The sequence below is a fragment of the Drosophila rhopaloa genome, unplaced genomic scaffold (genome assembly GCF_018152115.1).
Source record: "Drosophila rhopaloa isolate 14029-0021.01 unplaced genomic scaffold, ASM1815211v1 contig_2, whole genome shotgun sequence".
NCBI lineage: Eukaryota > Metazoa > Arthropoda > Insecta > Diptera > Drosophilidae > Drosophila > Drosophila rhopaloa.
The window spans coordinates 26,764,190-26,783,501 of record NW_025335083.1 but is presented as its reverse complement, the minus strand read 5'-3'; the positions used below and the strand labels follow the sequence as shown (position 1 = coordinate 26,783,501).

The 19,312-nt window shown below is 43.1% G+C and overlaps 4 protein-coding genes across 12 annotated transcripts; 2 read left to right on the top strand and 2 right to left on the bottom strand.

The window, feature by feature from the left end:
- Nucleotides 1–399: 399 nt before the first annotated feature.
- Nucleotides 400–2,528, top strand: LOC108044751 (cysteine-rich with EGF-like domain protein 2). 2 transcript variants are annotated; one of them, XM_017123883.1, is made up of 3 exons: nt 400–921; nt 1,419–1,847; nt 2,301–2,528. In XM_017123883.1, the coding sequence occupies exons 1-3, from the start codon at nt 474–476 to the stop codon at nt 2,357–2,359; spliced, it is 936 nt and encodes a 311-aa protein (XP_016979372.1). In that variant the 5' UTR covers nt 400–473; the 3' UTR covers nt 2,360–2,528. The 2 variants fall into 2 exon arrangements, with proteins under 2 accessions (XP_016979372.1, XP_016979370.1); XM_017123881.2 differs by having other exon boundaries at nt 1,929–2,528.
- A 9-nt stretch (nt 2,529–2,537) lies between these two features.
- On the bottom strand, nt 2,538–5,231 carry LOC108044743 (sodium/hydrogen exchanger 8). Its single transcript, XM_017123865.1, has 5 exons — nt 4,427–5,231; nt 3,966–4,369; nt 3,837–3,901; nt 3,454–3,785; nt 2,538–3,399 (listed from the first exon to the last, which is right to left on the bottom strand). Exons 1-5 carry the CDS (start codon nt 5,098–5,100, stop codon nt 2,925–2,927), a joined length of 1,950 nt encoding a protein of 649 aa, XP_016979354.1. The 5' UTR covers nt 5,101–5,231; the 3' UTR covers nt 2,538–2,924.
- A 1,120-nt stretch (nt 5,232–6,351) lies between these two features.
- Nucleotides 6,352–13,104, top strand: LOC108044748 (S-adenosylmethionine synthase). 6 transcript variants are annotated; one of them, XM_017123875.1, is made up of 8 exons: nt 6,447–6,464; nt 6,785–6,863; nt 7,196–7,396; nt 9,131–9,208; nt 9,547–9,669; nt 10,733–10,845; nt 11,570–12,249; nt 12,317–13,104. In XM_017123875.1, exons 3-8 carry the CDS (start codon nt 7,273–7,275, stop codon nt 12,423–12,425), a joined length of 1,227 nt encoding a protein of 408 aa, XP_016979364.1. In that variant the 5' UTR covers nt 6,447–6,464; nt 6,785–6,863; nt 7,196–7,272; the 3' UTR covers nt 12,426–13,104. The 6 variants fall into 6 exon arrangements, with proteins under 6 accessions (XP_016979365.1, XP_016979364.1, XP_016979367.1 ...); XM_017123876.2 differs by lacking the exon at nt 6,785–6,863 and having other exon boundaries at nt 6,352–6,464; XM_017123878.2 differs by lacking the exons at nt 6,447–6,464; nt 6,785–6,863 and adding an exon at nt 6,555–6,738.
- Nucleotides 13,105–13,218: 114 nt separating this feature from the next.
- LOC108044740 (ATP-binding cassette sub-family G member 4) lies at nt 13,219–18,516 on the bottom strand. Of its 3 annotated transcripts, none has more exons than XM_017123863.2 (10): nt 18,404–18,516; nt 16,410–16,665; nt 15,989–16,112; nt 15,846–15,933; nt 15,693–15,794; nt 15,491–15,636; nt 14,913–15,426; nt 14,686–14,854; nt 14,377–14,633; nt 13,219–14,321 (listed from the first exon to the last, which is right to left on the bottom strand). In XM_017123863.2, the coding sequence occupies exons 2-10, from the start codon at nt 16,615–16,617 to the stop codon at nt 13,893–13,895; spliced, it is 2,037 nt and encodes a 678-aa protein (XP_016979352.1). In that variant the 5' UTR covers nt 16,618–16,665; nt 18,404–18,516; the 3' UTR covers nt 13,219–13,892. The 3 variants fall into 3 exon arrangements, with proteins under 3 accessions (XP_016979352.1, XP_016979351.1, XP_044316126.1); XM_017123862.2 differs by lacking the exon at nt 18,404–18,516 and adding an exon at nt 17,039–18,338; XM_044460191.1 differs by lacking the exons at nt 13,219–14,321; nt 14,377–14,633; nt 14,686–14,854; ... (3 more) ...; nt 15,846–15,933; nt 18,404–18,516 and adding an exon at nt 17,039–18,340 and having other exon boundaries at nt 15,985–16,112.
- Between the last annotated feature and the right edge of the window lie 796 nt (nt 18,517–19,312).

Sequence of the window (19,312 nt, the reverse complement as noted above, 5' to 3'; positions counted from 1 at the left end):
TTTGGCTGTAATTTATTTTACTTGGAAAAATAATTTTCATAAAAAACATTTGTTATGTTTTTTATATCCAGCTGTTGAACAAAGCTAAAATGATTTTTTTGCACTTCAACGACTATTTCTCCTAAACAATTGATTTAATTTAAATCTTGGTATCCAATGCCCAAAGATCTGCTTATATATATTGTAATGCCAAAGACCAATAAAGAGTTTATATTGGTCTTTGGTAATGCCCTCCTCACACCCTTATCAGTTCGGTTCTTCACCACATGTCCTGCAGTTTACAGTATGTAAAGAGTTGCATGAATAATATCGGCTCCATTTATGATTTTCATATTTCGCGGCCAATCGATATTAACAGCGAGAGCATGAGTCAACAATCGATGTAGACAGATTTATCGATAGTGTTGGCTTAAAATACACGTAAACTAAACAGCATTCGCCGGCTAGGCAAAAAACGCAGAAAATTAAAGATTATGAGGCTCAAGAACTGTTGGCCCGCCACTCTGGCGTTGCTGACGGTGGCATCGGCGTCCTTTTCGGCCGAAAAACCAGTTCCTCCGCCCTGCAGGGCCTGCACCCAGCTGGTGGGCTCCTTTAAGGAAGGACTCGAGCGCACGAAACGAGGACATGGGGGCGGGGATACGGCGTGGGAGGAGGAAAAGCTGCGCTCGTACAAGAACAGCGAGGTGCGGCTGGTGGAGATCCAGGAGAAACTGTGCTCGGACCCTGGCGTAGTCAACAAGGACCACTGCCACAACCTAGCCAACGAGCACGAAGCTCTGCTCGAGGACTGGTTCACCCACAAACAAACGGATAGCCCTGACCTGCAGTCCTGGCTCTGCGTTGACCAACTGGCCGTTTGCTGTCCGGCGAACACGTTTGGAGCGGACTGCCAGCCCTGCACCGACTGCAGCGGAAACGGTACGGTTCGATTACCTAGGGTGGATTCAATTTAACTCCCAGACCAGTCTATATGGGTAATTCGACTAAAACGCAAACTAGATTTACAGTAGGTATTAGCAGTTGACAACAACTTTTAAGTTAGTCTACCTCTTATAAAATAGATGTCAGCTCAGCTGTCGACACAGAATTATCCGGTTGTCTGTTTCAACAACCATTCTTATCACTTAAAGATCTTACATATCCGGCTAAAATATTTCTCATGCATTATGTCAATATTAAATTTCCAAAAACTAAATGTACATATATCCGGTGGAGCATATATGTACAAGTCTATATAGTTTTTTGCTAGCTTGTTTATCAGTTATAAATCCTCGAATTTCAAAGTATTTTGAACAGAATTTTTACAACTTCACAATGGGCAAACTACATATGTATGTATGTATATTATTGATCAATTGAATTATTCTTATTTTTATGTTTAAAAGCTATTGATTATAATTAATTAATATTTGCAGGCAAATGCAAGGGTGCTGGAACACGTAAGGGCAACGGCAAGTGCAAATGTGATACTGGCTATGCGGGACAAAACTGCAATGAATGTGGTCTGACTCACTACGAGTCCTTCCGGGACGAAAAGAAGCTGCTATGCACGCAGTGTCACGCGGCCTGTGGCGAGGGCGGCTGCACGGGAGGCGGTCCGAAGAGCTGCCGCAAGTGCAAGGATGGCTGGAGCATGGATTCGGAAGCGGGCTGCGTGGACATCAACGAGTGCCTAGAGCAGAAGCGCCCAAACTCCTGCAGGCCGCAGCAGTTCTGCGTAAACAATGAGGGATCCTTTAGCTGCCTGGAGTGCGACCGCTCCTGTGATGGCTGCGAAGGCGATGGCCCGGACATGTGCAAGAAGTGTGCGGATGGCTTTGCGCTGAAGGACGGAAAGTGCAACGGTAAGTAAAACAGCGGTTATACCATTTTGCTTCTTAACAATGCATTTACCACCACATGTCTTGCACCTCCGCCCCACAAAGACCTTTCTGCGGAGCAACGCAGCAACTACGTGAGCTACACGCGAATGCTTACCTACTTTGGCATGTGCGTGGCCACCTGCGTAATTTTCCAGAGCTCCACCCACATTGCCTGGGGCTGCATTGTTGGGGCGGCGGTGGCTGTGTACATTGCTGTTTCCGAGTACTGGATGAATTCGGAGGCAGAAGGCGGTCACCAGCCCGAAATAGACACAAAACAGTTGGAGGAACTGATTTTGAAGTCTTTATAAGCCAATCTGAGACGGGTCGTTAGGTTTATTCTACGAATAAGATGCACAGGGCCTTGATCAGCAGTTATCTTGATTAAACACCATTTGCTTAAGCATTCTAACGAATTTTGTATTTTGCTTACAGTCAGCAGCGAAGCAGATTATACTGGTCTCGGTGAGGAGTCCACGCATGAAGAACTGTAGGAGTTACCATAACGCACAGTCATGCACACCCTTTGTAGTCAATTTTAGTTTAATAGGCACTAATATTACCAATTGATTATAAACAATTTTGCCAAAGTAAATTTCAAAAAATGTATTGGTTTTTAAACAAAAAATGTATTAAAAATTGTAACTTCACCAAGCCGGCCAAGGCCACATCTTGTCATTGGTATCACATTTAGATATTTATTATATTTGGTTTCAAAAATTTACAAAATCACAAATACAGCGATAACATTCATTCAAATATTAATAATTATTTCTAACATAAGTTTCATGTGTAGTCTTTGAAGAGCAACTTTCGTGTGCAATGAAATACTGCTTGAAGTGGTTATAGGAAGGAACTACCATAACACGGATTAATCATTGCATACAGGTCTAACAAAATAAACATTTTGAAACAAGGAAAATATGCACAAGTTAACAATTACCACCACCGCGTTAAAAAGATACAAAATTGAAAATTTGAACTAGAATTATAAATACGATCGTTCTATTTGGCCACCAAGGTGTCAGCACAGCCAGAGTTCTCCAAACCCTCGAATTCCTACGATCGTGTCAGATGGCTCTGACTTGTGCTGGCCGCCAACCCGATCTCTTCATCCGATTCATCCGAATCCAATGGACTCACGCGAATAGCTTGATACCACTTGTTAGTCAGGTCAGCCATCTGCGACTTGCATTCATGCAGCTCCTGACTGTTAAAGCGTCGCGTAAAGAACGGAATAAAGTACTTGCGATCCATGCGACCAAAGCGATCGCGGGCCTGTGTAAAAGATACGTCTTCCTCCTCAGTGAGCTCCGACAGGTGTTCTGAGTCAATTGCCTGACCCCATTCGCGGGTCTTCGAGAGGGAAATAGACTTCGACCGCTTCCGGCCGCTGCCGCTTCGTCGTCCTCCCTCCTCAGGGGTATTTCGCACAGAGCCTCGTGTTCGGCGTTTTTTACCAGGTTTAAGATACTTAAGCAGTGGCATCGTCGAGCCCCCCAATACCAGCGTGGTGAATAGTACGATTATCAATCTGAAAATTTTTGATTTTGAATGACTCGGTGTTTTTAAGCCAGAATGCTCTTACGTGGTTGTTATGATGACGTGGCGCTTCTCTTGACTGTCAAGGTTCAAGTGCAGAGACAACGCGTAGGAAATGGCTCCTCTTAGTCCAGAAAACCACATGATGAACTGCATCTTGTTGTTGATCTTATGCTCGCGGAATTTGTTGACCAAGAAGGCGAGAGGGAAAATGTTGCAGGCCCGGCCAATGAGACATAATATAATTGCCCATATAACAAAAGACAGTTCTACTTGGTGTTTGAACGAGAAGATCGCCAGGCCCAAATAAGCAAATACGCACGTCTCAGCGATAAAAGCCAGCGTTCTCATCGTCTGCTGCATAGTAATTTGAGTGACCTGCGATTACAACAGTTTCAATATCTGTAGAATTATTGGCAGAGTTCTTACCGTGGATAGATTGAAATGCGTGTAGTGAGACATTACGATTCCACAAAATAGTATGGCCATTATACCTGTTCGAAAATAAGCTGTGTTTAGGTTTGCGGTCCAGATATACATTATTATATTATTATATACCGCTTAAATGTATTCCCTCGGCCAAGACGTAGGGGGCGTAGGTAAACATAAGCATCATGGCAAACTCCAAAGACGGATGCTTCCGCAAATCTATATGCTTGAGCAGCAAAGCCGATATCAACGCAAATATGACTCCAATGCCCGCCGATGCAAAGAACATAGCGCAGAAGGTCTTCAACGCACTGAACATTGCCTCCCCAGTGCTGGCCTCGGCATTGGCGTTAGCCGATTGGGTGATGGATGCGGTCAGGACAATCGATATGGCGTCGTTCAGGATGCTTTCGCCAAACACCAACATGTTTAGTATGGGGTCTACGTCCAGGGCATGAAAAATGGCCACAGTTGCGACAGGATCAACAGCCGAGATTAGTGAGCCAAAGGCAAACGACTCTGAAAAGCTGAGTCTAAAAAAAACGTGTAGTTTAAACAACGATAGGGCGTACATACATCGTTTAACTTACCGAAATGCCACTTCTGCCAGGCCTAGCAAGTAAATCCCTGCCCCGATGACTAGAGCGGAAATCGTTGTGCCGAATATTGCAAACACCAGGATGGATCCGATGTTCTGAAAGAAATTTCCCTTGTGCAAATTGTAGCCGGATTCGAATATAATAGGCGGAAGGAGGACCAGGAAGAAGCCCATGGGCGAGAAGACCTCCTCGCGCTTCCAGCTGCCATTTTCTCCAGACATCACGTTCAGCGACAGGCCGATAAAGGCGCCCAGGAAGACCACCACAATGCTCTCCGGCAAGTACTGGAATCCGGTCTGCAGCATGGAATGGATCAGCAGGATGCCGAGCATGATTACGCAGATCACGAAGAACAGGGACAGCGAGGAGTTGTGCTCCTGCTCGACAGCATGGGAGTCTATGAGTGGGGGCTCTGTGGCCACCGACGATGCGTTGCCCTTCTTCGTGGTGGATACATTGACAGGAACAGCAGTTGAGGGGGATATAATTCCTGGAAGACTGGCCGCAATATCGGGCAATGGGTTGTGGGTGGAGTTACTACTTTCTGGCGTGGTGGAGTTGCTGGTGGTGATGTTCTTGGGGACCTCCTGGCCCCCGTCGCCCTCCGCCGACGCTTGAAGGACAAGGCACAGGACAGCAACTCCGCAAAATAGCCAAAACCTCATTTTGACCGACGAGCTGTGACGTGGTCGCTAATAAAGCTCGCATTTAAGTTTACAAAATTTCAATTTGTTTTTCTTCACAAACAGCTGTTTATCGCCCTATCTGACATTTATCGTCGCAGAGTTGCCACATCATTTTGGTCAACTGACACGGGCTGCTCCACATATTCAAACGGAAATTGTGCATGTAATAGCGTTTAATTAATTTAATACTACACAAATAAAATATTAATCTTCATTTTGGATTATGCCCAGTCACGCGGTGCTGAGGTCACTTAGCTGATAGCTATTGAGCAGTTTTCTTTGAGACGGGTATTATTAGTGATTAATTTCAAAGGATATCATTGTTGTTCGAAAGAAAGTAAAGTTATAATAATTATTATATATGTAAGTAGATAATATTTCAAAAATGATATTGACTTTATCGGCGATGGAAAATCAGTGAAGTGTCACAAGATCCCATTGCACAATACAAATACAAGTGCAAGTATACACCATTTGTGCTTAGGAATAATGTACTTCTGTACAACACAAATTCTGATATTAGCAAATATACGCCATTTGTGATCAGGAATAATGTACAGGAATAATTCTACAATACAAATTTTAGAATATATAAATATGCACTTTTGTGCTCCGGAATAAAGTATATGCACATCTGTCCAAATAGTTGTTTTCAGAACACGCGATCTTCTTTGGCCCCCGGGGGGTCACACCTAATTTGAAAGATAATGAGGCTTGTTGTTTTCGGTTATTTTCAGTGGGTATTCGATTTTTTTAAATCTATATGCACAAAGCTGATTACCAAGCGCCTTGATCTTGGCAGACCTTGTTTGTGCCTTTGTCTTCGTGACATGATGGAGCATTTTTTCGATTGCACAGATTGTACGAATGGTACGAAAACCCTAAATTGATGTACGATTTTGACTCAAAAGGTCAACCACTCGACGTAATGGGGAAGCTTAGATTTCGTTTTGCAAACGGAAACCCTAAATTAATGTACGATTTCCCTTGGCTCAAAAGGTCAATCACTCGTAGTTGTGGGTAAGCTTGGATTTCAAAAAATACAGCCATCCGTTTACCAAGTCGTTTCGTATTGCGCTTCGTGTAGCGATTGTACATAAAAAAACAGAGAGAGTAGTTCTAAACAGATTCTAAAATGTGAGTATATATGTACATATATAGGTACCACATAGTTTTCGTCTGATAAGCTATTATTTCCTGCCGACTCATCTTCCCGAATGCTGGGTAGGCAAGTTTATAAATTAGCATTCGCCACCAAAAATCGGCAGTCAAACGCTGGCTGAGCAGGAAGCAAGTCAAGTCTTCAAGCCGAAATCTCGTTAAATCCTTCGTTCAAAACCCAAGTGAGTAGAAAGGATCCTGAACCGGATCCAGTGCAGTTCTTTTTCGAACGGGGTGGCAGCGCCGAGGCGAGCGAACAGCTGTTTTCACGACGGGCAAAAGCAAAAACGTGGATGCTGATGAAGTGAAGTTTCCGAGAGTCCCGAGAACGCCAGGAAAGTTTCGCGGCCCCCACGAAGAGCGCCAAAATAAGCCCCAAATTACGTACTCCGCCACCCAAAGAGAACCGCCTTTCCTCCGTTTGCGGCAAGCAGAGCGGGCTTCTCGCACTTGGAGGTATAAATTCAGAAAGCCGTGAAAAGTGTGCGCTCTCTTTTTACAGAACCGTCGCCAAGATAGGACGTGTGTTGGCTGCGCCGCTGAATTGGTTGCCGTCGCTGAAGCAGTAGAATTCAGAATCAGTGTGTATAACTTATTGAACTAACGAACAGCCAGACGACTACGCATATAAACCAGCTCTCGCCAAGCGACTAGTTTTGTTTTTGACCCCGTGAAATGTGCGTGCCGTGTGTGTAGTGCCGCACAAAACTAAATTAAAGTAAAGCGATTATATAAAAACTCTACACATTACGAACAGCGTGCAGAAACCGGAAAATCCCAAAAGGTTCGAGGCGGCGGGCTCGGATTTGCAAATTCGAAAATAGTTATGTTTTGTGAGAGTTCGGAAAATCAATTTCGTCAAGCGCTTTTTGGCACCCAGCTAATTTGGCCCGTTCTCTTTCTGTTCACACAGCTCCAGCAACAACCTGACCGGAACTTGTTTTGAAGACTTTTATCAGACCAATTTCGAGCTTCAAACTCCACCCCAAAATGCCGCAAAAGACAAACGGACACAGCGCCAACGGCTGCAACGGAAGCAACGGCAACTCCTACGACATGGAAGACGGAGCCACATTCCTGTTCACTTCCGAATCCGTTGGCGAGGGCCATCCAGGTGAGTGCTCCATTACGTCCGCGAAGCCTTCTATTGCATCACGTTGCCCAGTTCCCATGCATGTGCGTTGTGTATACAGATGCAGGCACAAAAGCACATTCGTCTGTACTTGGGGATGAACGTCTGCGTCGCTTACCGGTGCTCATAACCTAACCAAACTATTTCTCTAGGAACTGAGGTCCAGCTGGTTGTCTGCTGAAACCCCAGCCCCTCCTCCATTCCCATTTCCACACCTTAACCGTCTGCTGCCTGCGGTATAACAAAATGGCGACGGATTGCTATGGCGCATACATTTGTTGATTGCTACCCAATTTGCGCTTCTTTTGTAGCGGCAAAGTGGAAAGAGGGGTGGCAAAAAACGTGCTTGTTTACTCATCGATATGATGGAGTGGTGGCCTCCCTCCCGGATCTCTGAAAACCCGCCAAGAGCAGGCGTTTTTCGTCACGCATCCCATGGATTGTCTACTCCGGAGATTACGATTGCCCTCTGCATTGGCAGGTACCACTGCCGGCCGCCTGGGCCACCGTAGAACAGCTGGCTGCCCTCGAAACCCCACACAGTGGCGGGGCCAAACGTTGTGTTTGTGAGGCCGACGCAATTTATAGACTGGTTCTTTATCGCTCGAGGCTCTCACACATTCAGGGAAACTGCGTCATGCGCACCATGTGCTTCTGAATGATTGGAAGCAACTTGGAGCACTCTCTCCCAGCTTTTGTTTGCGCTCATCGGCGTTGCTCATGCACTTGTACTTCGCAGAAGGCGATCAAAACAAGGGCTAAACTTAAACAAACCCACGTTGACTTTGTCAGCTTTTAAAGCTTATCTTTCGGTCGAAATGGCCAACCACGTGTTTCGCTCGAGCTCGGGGTTTTTGCCGCTGCCAGTTTTTGTTTATATCAGCGGGAAACCAGCGTGTGAATGTATTTGACAACATCTGCAGATAAGGAGAGCGACCTTTTATACTACACATTGATTACTTTTACCATTCTATATTTTATATTGCTAATTAAGTCGGCTTGGCAAGTCAGCTCTAGACAGCCCTCATGATAAGCCCCGGAAGCAACCCAAAAGAATGCTACCCAAAGGGTTGACAATAATTACCATGTCTTCCTGTGACGATTGATTGACGGGCTTGCTGGAATATGTGACTTATCTAGAAAATTGGAACTGTTTTCTCACTAGCTGAAAATTAAAGTCATAAGGGCTTGACCCAACTTTTTAGTGCTAATCTCCGCAGCACAAAACTAACGCTTTGCCATTTTTAGTCAAGTCTATGTTTTGAGTTTTGCCATTTCATGGGTCTAACGCTGACGCAATATTTGAGTTTCCACAGAAAGCTGTCGAAAGTCAAAAGGCTCAGGTTTCGCGGCAAGTTTCGGGACAAAGCGCTGGCAACGCGAATGTTATCGGATGAATCCGAGTCCAAGGATTCACATCACGAATCGGCTTCGAATTCCATACTTTTTGTTTGTGCAGCGCCATCGTCGCTTAGGGCTCGTGTTCTGAGTTATAGACATAAAATGGCATTGAATTTCGCTGTCAATAGCAGACTGAAAATTAAAATAAACCGCTTGGCCTGGCATTTTTAGCTGTCTCGCCTAGGCGGCGAAAAATGTTGGGTAGAGCGCGTATGTATTTTGGCACAAACGGTGGTCATTCCCCTGCCCCCGGCCACGATTCTTGGCGGTATAAAAATGTTCATATCTCGCACTAACCTTCACCCTCTCTTGCAGACAAAATGTGCGACCAAATCAGCGACGCTATCTTAGATGCCCATCTGAAGCAGGATCCCAACGCAAAAGTGGCGTGCGGTAAGTGTTAAAGGAACTATGAAACCATGACTGCCCACTGTACCCATTCACTGGAATACTCCAACGCCACTCTCCTCACCAAATGGGTGAGGACGACAAAAGGCGCCGAAAACACATATGTATTGGTTTTTGAGAGCGACAGACCATAAAAAAAATAAACTCATCCAGAAAGAAAACATTGTCGCAGCCATCGACGCGTGTGCAATTCTTTTCAAAGTCGCCAAAATCGATAGCTAGCATAAATAAATAAACAAAGTCAAGTGAGCGGCAGGCCGATGAAAAGTTTTTGGATTAATTGAAAATTTATTTTTTTAACATTTCCGTATTATTTAATATAGAAACCGTGGCCAAGACTGGTATGATCCTGCTCTGCGGAGAGATCACATCAAAGGCCGTGGTCGACTACCAAAAGGTTGTTCGTGAGACAGTTCAGCACATTGGCTACGATGACTCCTCAAAGGGTGAGTATCCATGGTCTTGAAAATATACAAAAATATTTGTGGGCGGGCGTTAGGATTCTTTGGTTAAGTCAAAATACGAACTCACTTGTAAACCCAATATTAAATCATCATACAAAATTAAATCAAAATCAAAAAGGTTTCGATTGGAAGACCCTAAATCTCCTTGTCGCCATCGAACAACAGTCGCCCAACATTGCCAACGGCGTGCACATCAACCGCGAAGAAGACGACGTCGGCGCTGGTGACCAGGTACAGCAAGCTTATCCGTTCTCCTACTACCGCCTAGCACTATGTGATGCGGAGGGTGTGCGTTCGTTCGTTACGTTTTCATGTTGTTAAGTGTTCCCCTTAAATCGTATCCTTTTCACATTAACTAGGCTCGCTCGCAGGCCAACTAGAGTTTCATATTTTTCATTTAAATCAGATTATCAGTAGAAACATTCTACTTTTCTACACACCAATCAAGAAAGGATTTAAAAGCAGCTGTTCAAAATTTAAAATCAGTATCAATTTGCGAACAGGAAATTAACAGTTGGACCTCGAGCAAATCAGAAACGGCTGAAATACATTACATAACACACATTTGGATTGCACTGCGGGTGTTCTAACCACATAAATACCAATCCCATCGAAAGATTCGTGTAACCATTAAAAGCCAGATAGTTACCTTTTTAAGGAACTCTGCGAAAACAAAGTCTTGCATGCGGCATGTCTCCCATTATCAGAGAAGACTAAAAGGTTACCTTTAATGCGGTATAAAAGATATATCAGACATCAGCATATTTATTTGTTTCATTGTTCGCAATCGAAATTTGTTTATTGCAGTGAAGTCCTGATGAAGATTAAGCAGAGCTCTATTTTTATATAAACAACATTTATTTATAATCTAGAATAATAGGGTGAAATAAATCATATTATAAACATTATTTACAGACATTTTCCTGTGTGTGTGCAACATTGCTGCGCTCCTTTCTTTTATCTTTCTCTCTCGTTTCATATGTAACAAAACACGATTTTAATCGATAATGTGCAATTTACAATCGCGGTTCAAAACTCACAAAAGGTTTCGATTTCAAAACGTGCAACGTGCTATTGGCATTGGACCAACAATCGCCCGAAATCGCTGCCGGAGTGCATGTCAACCGCGCCGAGGAAGAGATCGGTGCCGGAGATCAGGTGTGAAATTTGTAGCAGTAACGCAATGGCAGTCTCGGCAGGCCGGGATCGTAAGCCCTTCCCAAAGAGCTACGCTTCTTTTATTTTTCTAACGACTTTCACTTGGTTACGGGTGAGATATTAATGGTGTTTGCGCGTTTATAAGCTCTTTGGAAAAGGTGTTACCGCCAATTGTACGATTTGTGTTTATTGTTTTCTTTATATAATTTCGTAACTAATCGAAATAGTGTTTGACGATTGTGTTGCTGTGTATTTTTGAATTAATTTGTAGTTCTCTATTTGCCACTATGTAATATGTAGCGCTGCAATATTGCTCGAGCAATTACACGGTTCACACCAACGAAGCACTTTTTTGACTTGATTGTTATTTGAAGCTGCAAAAACCACTCCTTGTTTGATCTTCAAATTCCCGAAATATTATTTGACTTTTATTTATTCAGATTAGACCATTGGTTCAAATAACAAATGCGCATAAACCAAGGCACACTACCGCATATACATCACAAACTAAAATATTGTAATCATATTTTCGATGCTTAGTTGTATTGTAGTTTTCTCGAAATCAACACTCATATCAATCTATACCTCATAAGCTTGGCTCATTTTCTCCCTAATATCCAAATGTATTTTATTTCAATAACGATTCTAACATTATTTGGTTTTGGTTCTATTTGGTGACTCAAGGCAAAGAGCATTACTAAACCGATAAATGCACGTTTTCCAGGGCATCATGTTCGGATATGCCACCGATGAGACCGAGGAGTGCATGCCACTTACCGTCGTGTTGGCCCACAAACTGAACGAGAAGATTGCTGAGCTGCGTCGCACGGATGTCTTCTGGTGGGCTCGACCCGATTCCAAGACACAAGTTACCTGCGAGTACCTCTTCAATCAGGGATCAGCAGTACCCAAGCGCGTCCACACTATCGTAGTGTCCATGCAGCACTCGGAGAAGATTTCGCTTGAGACCCTGCGCTCAGAAGTAATGGAGAAAGTTGTGAAAGTCGTCATTCCCGCCAAATACATTGATGCCAACACAATTGTACACATCAATCCTTGCGGTCTCTTTGTCATCGGTGGCCCCATGGGTGATGCCGGACTAACAGGCCGCAAGATCATTGTGGACACCTACGGAGGCTGGGGCGCCCACGGTGGCGGTGCGTTCTCTGGCAAGGACTTCACAAAGGTCGACAGATCCGCAGCTTACGCAGCCCGCTGGGTGGCCAAGTCTCTAGTTAAGGCCGGTCTCTGCAAGCGCTGTCTTGTCCAAGTCTCGTACGCCATCGGTCTAGCCGAGCCTCTGTCCATAACTGTGTTCGACTACGGTACTTCCCACAAGTCGCAAAAGGAACTCCTAGATATCATTCGGCGCAACTTTGACCTCAGACCCGGCAAGATTGTCAAGTAAGTAGAAAGCGCTAAATATTTCAGCTTTGTTAAATTTACTAAACGCCCATTTCGTCGTTCACAGGGACTTGAACCTGCGTCAGCCAATATACCAGCGTACCAGCACCTATGGCCACTTCGGACGCGCCGGTTTCTCGTGGGAGGAGGCGAAGCCTTTGGAGACTGACAACTGACTACACGCTGACGCTCCGCTACCACAGTCACCGTGTGCTAAAAGGTTGAAGTCATCGTCATCAGCGTCAACATCAACAGAAACCACAACACCAACGTAATTTTTAGTTTCGTTTTTAAAGTTAAAAGTCGTCGAAACTTGCAGCTGCAACGGCCTGCGACCTCCCTTGGGCTTTAGTTTCTGACTACATCTACGCTCTTCGTTATATAATGTAAACCAATCTAATGCGTGTAGTCTTTTCAAACAGCACTAGTTGTAGTCGTCATACTACCCGCATATATATACTTAATAGAGGGCTCCACCACAATTGATGAGCTTTAGTTATACATATACATAGTATAGACTCGTCCCTCAGTTATAATATCACAAAAATTAAAGAAGTAGTTAGTCTCCCCTTCAAATACCCCGCAATGCAAATCAGTTGGCATAAAACTTTTATATCCGTTGCCTTAAAGTTATGCACCGTTCTCATGTCCTTACTGTACACATATTTTTGTATCTTTTAATATTCCTATTTGTTGTCGTATGCGTTGTATATGTTTAACCAAAAGTTTTTAAACAACTCGATTGTATGTAAATTACACACTGTCTTTGTATTTCTGTAACCAACCAACCGTAAGATAATGTATTTTCCTTTACAAAAATATATTAAAAATACAAATGTTTGTAATGCAAAAATACCTGTATCCACGGACCGGACATTTTAATTGTGGAAACAACAGAATCTGTGCCATCTCATGTGTTGCAACATACTAAAAGACAAAATAACAAAAGCGCGATTAAGACGCCCATTAGTTATTGTGTAATACAGGCAAGCACACATTCACATGATAATGATCATTGCAATAAACTTAATCGACAGTTTTAATTTAAAAAACAATTTAGTATACTTTTTGGGGAGTTAAAAGTGATTGCTTTCTCTAAAGTTAGAATTTATGGTTTCCTAATTTGAATTTAAATTTAAGTTATGAAAAGCCGCCAATAATAAATAAAAACTATCGATATATCGATTAGCTACGCGCAACAGTGCAAAGCGCAGTCATCGTGATCAATTACTAAAGGGACGCTGTCTTGTATTTTATTATTATTGTATTCGCTGTCCTTTCAATTTAAAGCGATACTAAAAAGTTTTTTATGTATTAAAGCAAAAGCAAGAGTTGTATGTTTGGAGGGAGCCCCAAGTACTCGCCCCATCCTCGGGAATTTCAACATAGCCGCAAGATAAGAGGAAAAGCGGAAAACTCTTGGTGGAAATATTTCTATATACCTATGTATGTGTTGCAAATCATCTGGTAAGATCTTTATTTACATCTAATCGGTATCACTCATTTGCCTGTATTAATGATTGTTAAACATTATTATCTTTCCTAGGAATTGATCCATATCTAAAATAGATGGCTTATTTATAGAGTTACCATTCAAATCCCGCTTTATATTACAGCCCCGGCACTAACAGGTACATTTTTTGTTAGTAATTGTACGATGTAAAGTTAAAGTATTTAGATAACAGCTGTAGAACGTATGCGATAATCGGGTTGACCCCCGATTTCTTAAGCCGCTGCCGTATCATAATGTACGCAGCAACAGTGAAAAGTAAATAGAAGCTAATCAAGCAGGTGAGAGACCACAAATAGTGCATGTTCTCGAAGCCTAGAAAGGCTAGCAGGACCTTCGACTTTTTGAAGGAGCAAAAGATTTCCGTGTCCTCGCAAATTGTGTCTGCGCGTCCGTAGTCGTACAGTGAGGCAACCAGGCCTTCCATACTGTGGCGTAGGAAACTTAAATGCATCAAAAACCTCATGAGAGGGGATATGTAAGCGCCTCTGCCGTACCCGATGCCGTATATGGAAAGCAGGATCAGGGGCACGGCGACCACTGGGCCCATGAACATCGCGTTCTGAAAGAAATGTGGTCGGATTAGGGAATCAAACAGGCCGTGCACAAGTGCTTACCACCAAGCTTAGTCTACTAGAGATCAGCAAGCCAAAACTGTCGGAAGTCAAGGCCGTAACGAAAGCTATTGTGAATAGCATAGCAAAGCGGAACCATTCGAGTGGCTGGCTGGACATCAAGTACACAATGGACAGATAAATAACGGCAAGGATGAACATGGATGGAAGCTTGGAAGAAACCATTGCAACGTAATATGAGCTTAGGCGGTACCATTGGTTGTTGTACTCCCTCTTTAACAGATTGATTTCTGTGGGAACTGAAAAATAGGTTTAGTAATATTCATTTACGTTCGAAAGACAGACACTCACAGTATAAGAGCACCGGCATCATAGGCAGGTACAGGTATGCTATCACAATAGTGAACATGAACCCGAAATTGAAAAGCGCTTTAGAGGCCGACGTTCCCATTCCAAAGTAGAGCGATCCCACCAGTAACGCCAGTACTATGTTCATGCAAAACTTCAGCTTAATGTACGACTAAGAAATTGAAGAATTTAAAACATGCTAGGCTGTGTGCTTCACTCGGTGAGCTCACCTTGTCCCTCCACATTTGGATAAGCATCCGCACTAGTAAAAGCTTGTACTGCATCCACCAGCTGCACTTGGCTTGCAAGAGCTTCGGATCGATCTCCTCTTCAAATTGATTAATTTCATAGAACGAGGATGCGCCTGAGGTGGTGTCGGTTTTGGTGGGCGTCACCTTGCCGTCCTCTAATGGATGAGACCATCGCGCAACCTTGCCGTTGGCAACGGCCTCCACCATGGGTTCGTGATAGGACTCTCCGTACTCTACGCATGCCACTTCGATGATGAAGTCTGCCGGGTTGTAGGTTATGGGACAGCGCAGCCCCAGGTGCTGCATGTAAGGCACAATGTTGGTACCGCTTCCCTGGTAGATGCACTGCCCCTCGGCAAGGACGTAGATAGTGTCGAGCATCTCGAATATCTTGGCGGATGGCGTGTGAATTGAGCAGATCACAGTTCGTCCCCCGGAAGCCAACATTTTTAGAAGGGCAATGCACTGAGAGCTCGACAAATCATCTAGGCCGCTGTTTGGATTTGTATGGGACATTAAGCAATTATTTTTTTTTTTTTTTTTTTTCAAGTACTCACGTAGTAGGCTCGTCTAGAAAGATTACAGGCGGATTGTTGACCAGCTCGAGGGCGATGCACAAACGTTTGCGCTCACCGCCCGAAAGCTTGGGAGTCATGGTGTTCTGGGATCCTTTTAGTCGAAGCATTCCCAAAATCTCGTCAATCTACTCAAAGTTGGAGTTAAAAACACGACAAAGAAAATGTTTTCCATTAGTCTTACAACTTCCAGCTTTTGCTTAAGATTGAGTTCATTTCCCAACTTAAGGTTGGCCGCCAAAAGCATCATTTCGTGCACCGAAAACTGCGGATCCAGAACATCTGTCTGCGAAAAAATTATTTGTTAGCTGAACGGTCCTAAAGAAACTTCTCTTACCTGCATTATGTATCGGGACATTTTGCGAAAGACTCGCATATCACGTGGACTGTTGTTAACTAATATCTCACCGGAATTGCCAACGGCGCTGTTGTAGAATATAAATGGTTTATTATATAGTGGTTTTATGAATTGTGCCTCACCCAAATCCCGCCAAGAGGTTCAGAAGTGTGGTTTTACCGGCTCCTGAAGGTCCCATAATCGCTGTGAGCTCATGGGAGTGGAATAGCCCGTTAACTCCCCGCAAAATCGCCTTTGTCCTTGAAGCTGAAGGAGGTGAAAGCAAAACTAAAGAGTTACATCTCAGTGGAATAAAAATGTTTGATTGTAAGGTGACTTAGCTACTATTGGCATGCATTTAATAGCAGTATGTATAGGATTAGATGGAATAATTGCCCTTTAATATGTGCATTTTCAGCATCAGAAAATAAGCGGGTTGTGGAAACAGCAATAACTTTAGAAATTATGCCCAATTATCATTCTTAATAACCCATTAGCAGACACGAATATATTCATTAGCAATTACTCAATTGTAATGAGCATGAGCACAACTTAGTCACTCACCATTGGCCTGGTCAGGGACCTCATAGCTTAGTTCCGAAAAATGCAAGTTAACCGTTGGCCAAGATGGCAAATACTTAAATCCGTTGGCTGACTGAAAGCCATCCGAATGATCGGGCAGTTCGAGGCTGATAGCATTGATATCGCTGCTATATTGAAGCGAGCTGTTCTGGGAGTCTGTGCTGCATTTCAAGCTGCTGACAGTTTGCATCTTGAAATTCCTGGATTTCGCCGTTGCTTTAATCCGATGTCATTGCTCCTAAAGTAAAGGAATATAACATTTTTGATAACAAACTTAACAATTTCACTTCGCATAGCTTTTAGAAATGTATTTAGTTTACAATTCGTATAATATTCAGCTTCGGTGATAACCTTTCGATGGGGTAAACGATTGTTGTACTGGAATCTTTTACTCGTTGTTGTCATTTAATGGCGCGAATTCAATTTTACAATGGGAATCAATTAGTAAACAGAATCGTACAAAAACATTTAAAAAAAATTTTGGTTTAAACCAGTTTGTCAAATTTATCTTCACCGCTTATTTCGTTTGTTTGCTACTTCCAGTCGAGTAATTATAAGCGGCATTTAATTTTTGCTTAAACCCAGTATTTGCATTTCTAGAAATTACTTACGCGTATCAGGGACCACAAGTATCGCCCTCCCTTCGCGCTGAAAACGAACTTCACACTGACCGAAGAACTTTTGAAATTAAATTTATTTCCCCGAATGACGCGGGAATTCGCGAGCGTTGTCTATAGCACAGCCCGGAAAAAACTCAGATTTTCAATTGATGGCAAGCAGTACACATTACTTTCACGACTGACAGCCTGCTCGAGTTCTGACCGAATGACTGGCCGTCTGATTGAGGAACCGGCGTTCTGGAAATCTGGCTGTCCGGCTGTTTGCTGATCGAACCGGGTGTGGGGTATGAGCAAGAGTCACGGACTGCTGCTGAGTAGCCTCAGTAGGGCCCAGCGATCGGAAACTGGGCAGTCATTTTACAATTATCATGATGCACCCAGTGCATTACAGAAGTTTTGGAGAATTTCAAGTGTTATCAGCGAGTGAGCGCTTTATTTGAGGCAGACAGTGCGAATGCGCAATATGGATGCTACTCATTTCCACTCTTTGTTTTCCTTGACTCTCACAGAATGCGGGCTTTATGTGCTGGTGTACGAAACGTTTTGTCTGTGGCAAGCATTTGGCGGCAGTTTATGAATACAAATGTAGTCGGGAGTCGGTGGGAATCGGGTGCGTGACCATTGGCCCCACATTTTGATACCACTTAAACACATTTGGGATAGCGTCGTTCGCTGCCTAGCAAATGTTTCTTTAACTATGCGCAAGGTGATTATCTTAGGTTGCTTAGGGTATACGATAGGCGACTTGCCGGCAAACTCTTAGTCTTTTCCATTTTTGGCCGCTGCTGTGTGAGTAATGGCGCATGTAAATGCATTGAAGCGACGAATGTTGAACTTTGTTTTTGCTGGTGATACATGATAAACAATCCTACATATAAATATATTAACATATGTACAACTAAGAATCATCAGATAGATTCACAACTCCGCCTGCACTCATATATTTATCAGGGCATAAGCTTTTTTTGCAAACAAAAGTGATGCGTAATAAATCTTTATATCTTATGTATGTTCCCAGAATAATCGTTTTATTTAAAATACATATTATGTCTGTGTACTTTTAAGTCATGATTTGGCGCTGATAAAAACTGCCTCGGCTGACCCAGAAATCGATTAAATAATTGACTTTGCTTGTGCCACTTAGAAGCGTTGTAATCAGTAGTCTGTAATTTCTATCGCGCTTGTGTGCAAGCCTGTAAGAACTCTCGCATTCTTGCAGTTGTTCATGACTTTCGGGTTCAATGAACGCGTTTAGATACGCGTTTAGACACTACTATTTTTACAGCTGTGTAAATGCACCACTCACTGGCACTGGAACTGCGGAGTGTGGATTGGTAGAGCGATTTTGGCACTTACTCCACTTTCTTTTCGTAGTTGCTGCACTCGCTGGCTTTTCACTATCTTTCTTATGGCAATCGAGACATCAACGAGCAGGCGACTTGTTGCATCGACGACCGCAAATGTACTAAAAGCGAGCGCAGGAAGAATGCTGCTGCTAGTGACAAGTGAGCGAAGCTAGGTGCCCGGCCAATATACGAATTCTTTTGCCCTTCTAGGCAGAGAAGCAAAGGCTTGGTTCCTTCGCTGCTGTGCTTAAAAAAACTTGTTTTACTGGCTTGCAATCCGTTGCAACAGGATATGTGCAGTCTATTTATACCGACTCTACTTGCGGAGATTTTAGCCCATAGAAAAAAAGGTAGTTTTTGGCCGCGCAAATATCCACAAATCAGAACTATGTATCTTTGGGAAAATGGGACGTTTATTTAAAATATATCGTAAACTAATTTTGTTGCAAGAAATTTAGCTAATACTCTAATTTACGATCCTTACCACCAAGAGAAATCGGTTTCTTAAAAATGTACCCTAATCAATTAGGACAACTTTTGATTCAAAATTGAGCTAGAAACCTAGACTAGGCCTCCGTGGGATACCACAATAAAACCAAATCACCTCTAAATGAAGTAAATGAAAATCGTCACGATCGACCCTTCAACATAGAACATTTCTGATTTCCAATTTTGTGACGAAAAATGATGCAATAATCGACTAAGCAACTGCAATTTTTAAAATCTTCAGGATAGTATTTAAGCTTTTTGCCTACCCATGCATTTCAAGATTTAATACAATAATTTACCAGTATGCCACTTTGAAATACAGTATCTGTAAGAAAAGTTATGGGCTCAAAACTGCAGCTTTTGGACACTTTTCTGCAAAGCCATTTTTCGAAAATTGGGAAAGGAGTTTAATTATAAAAATGACGGAAAA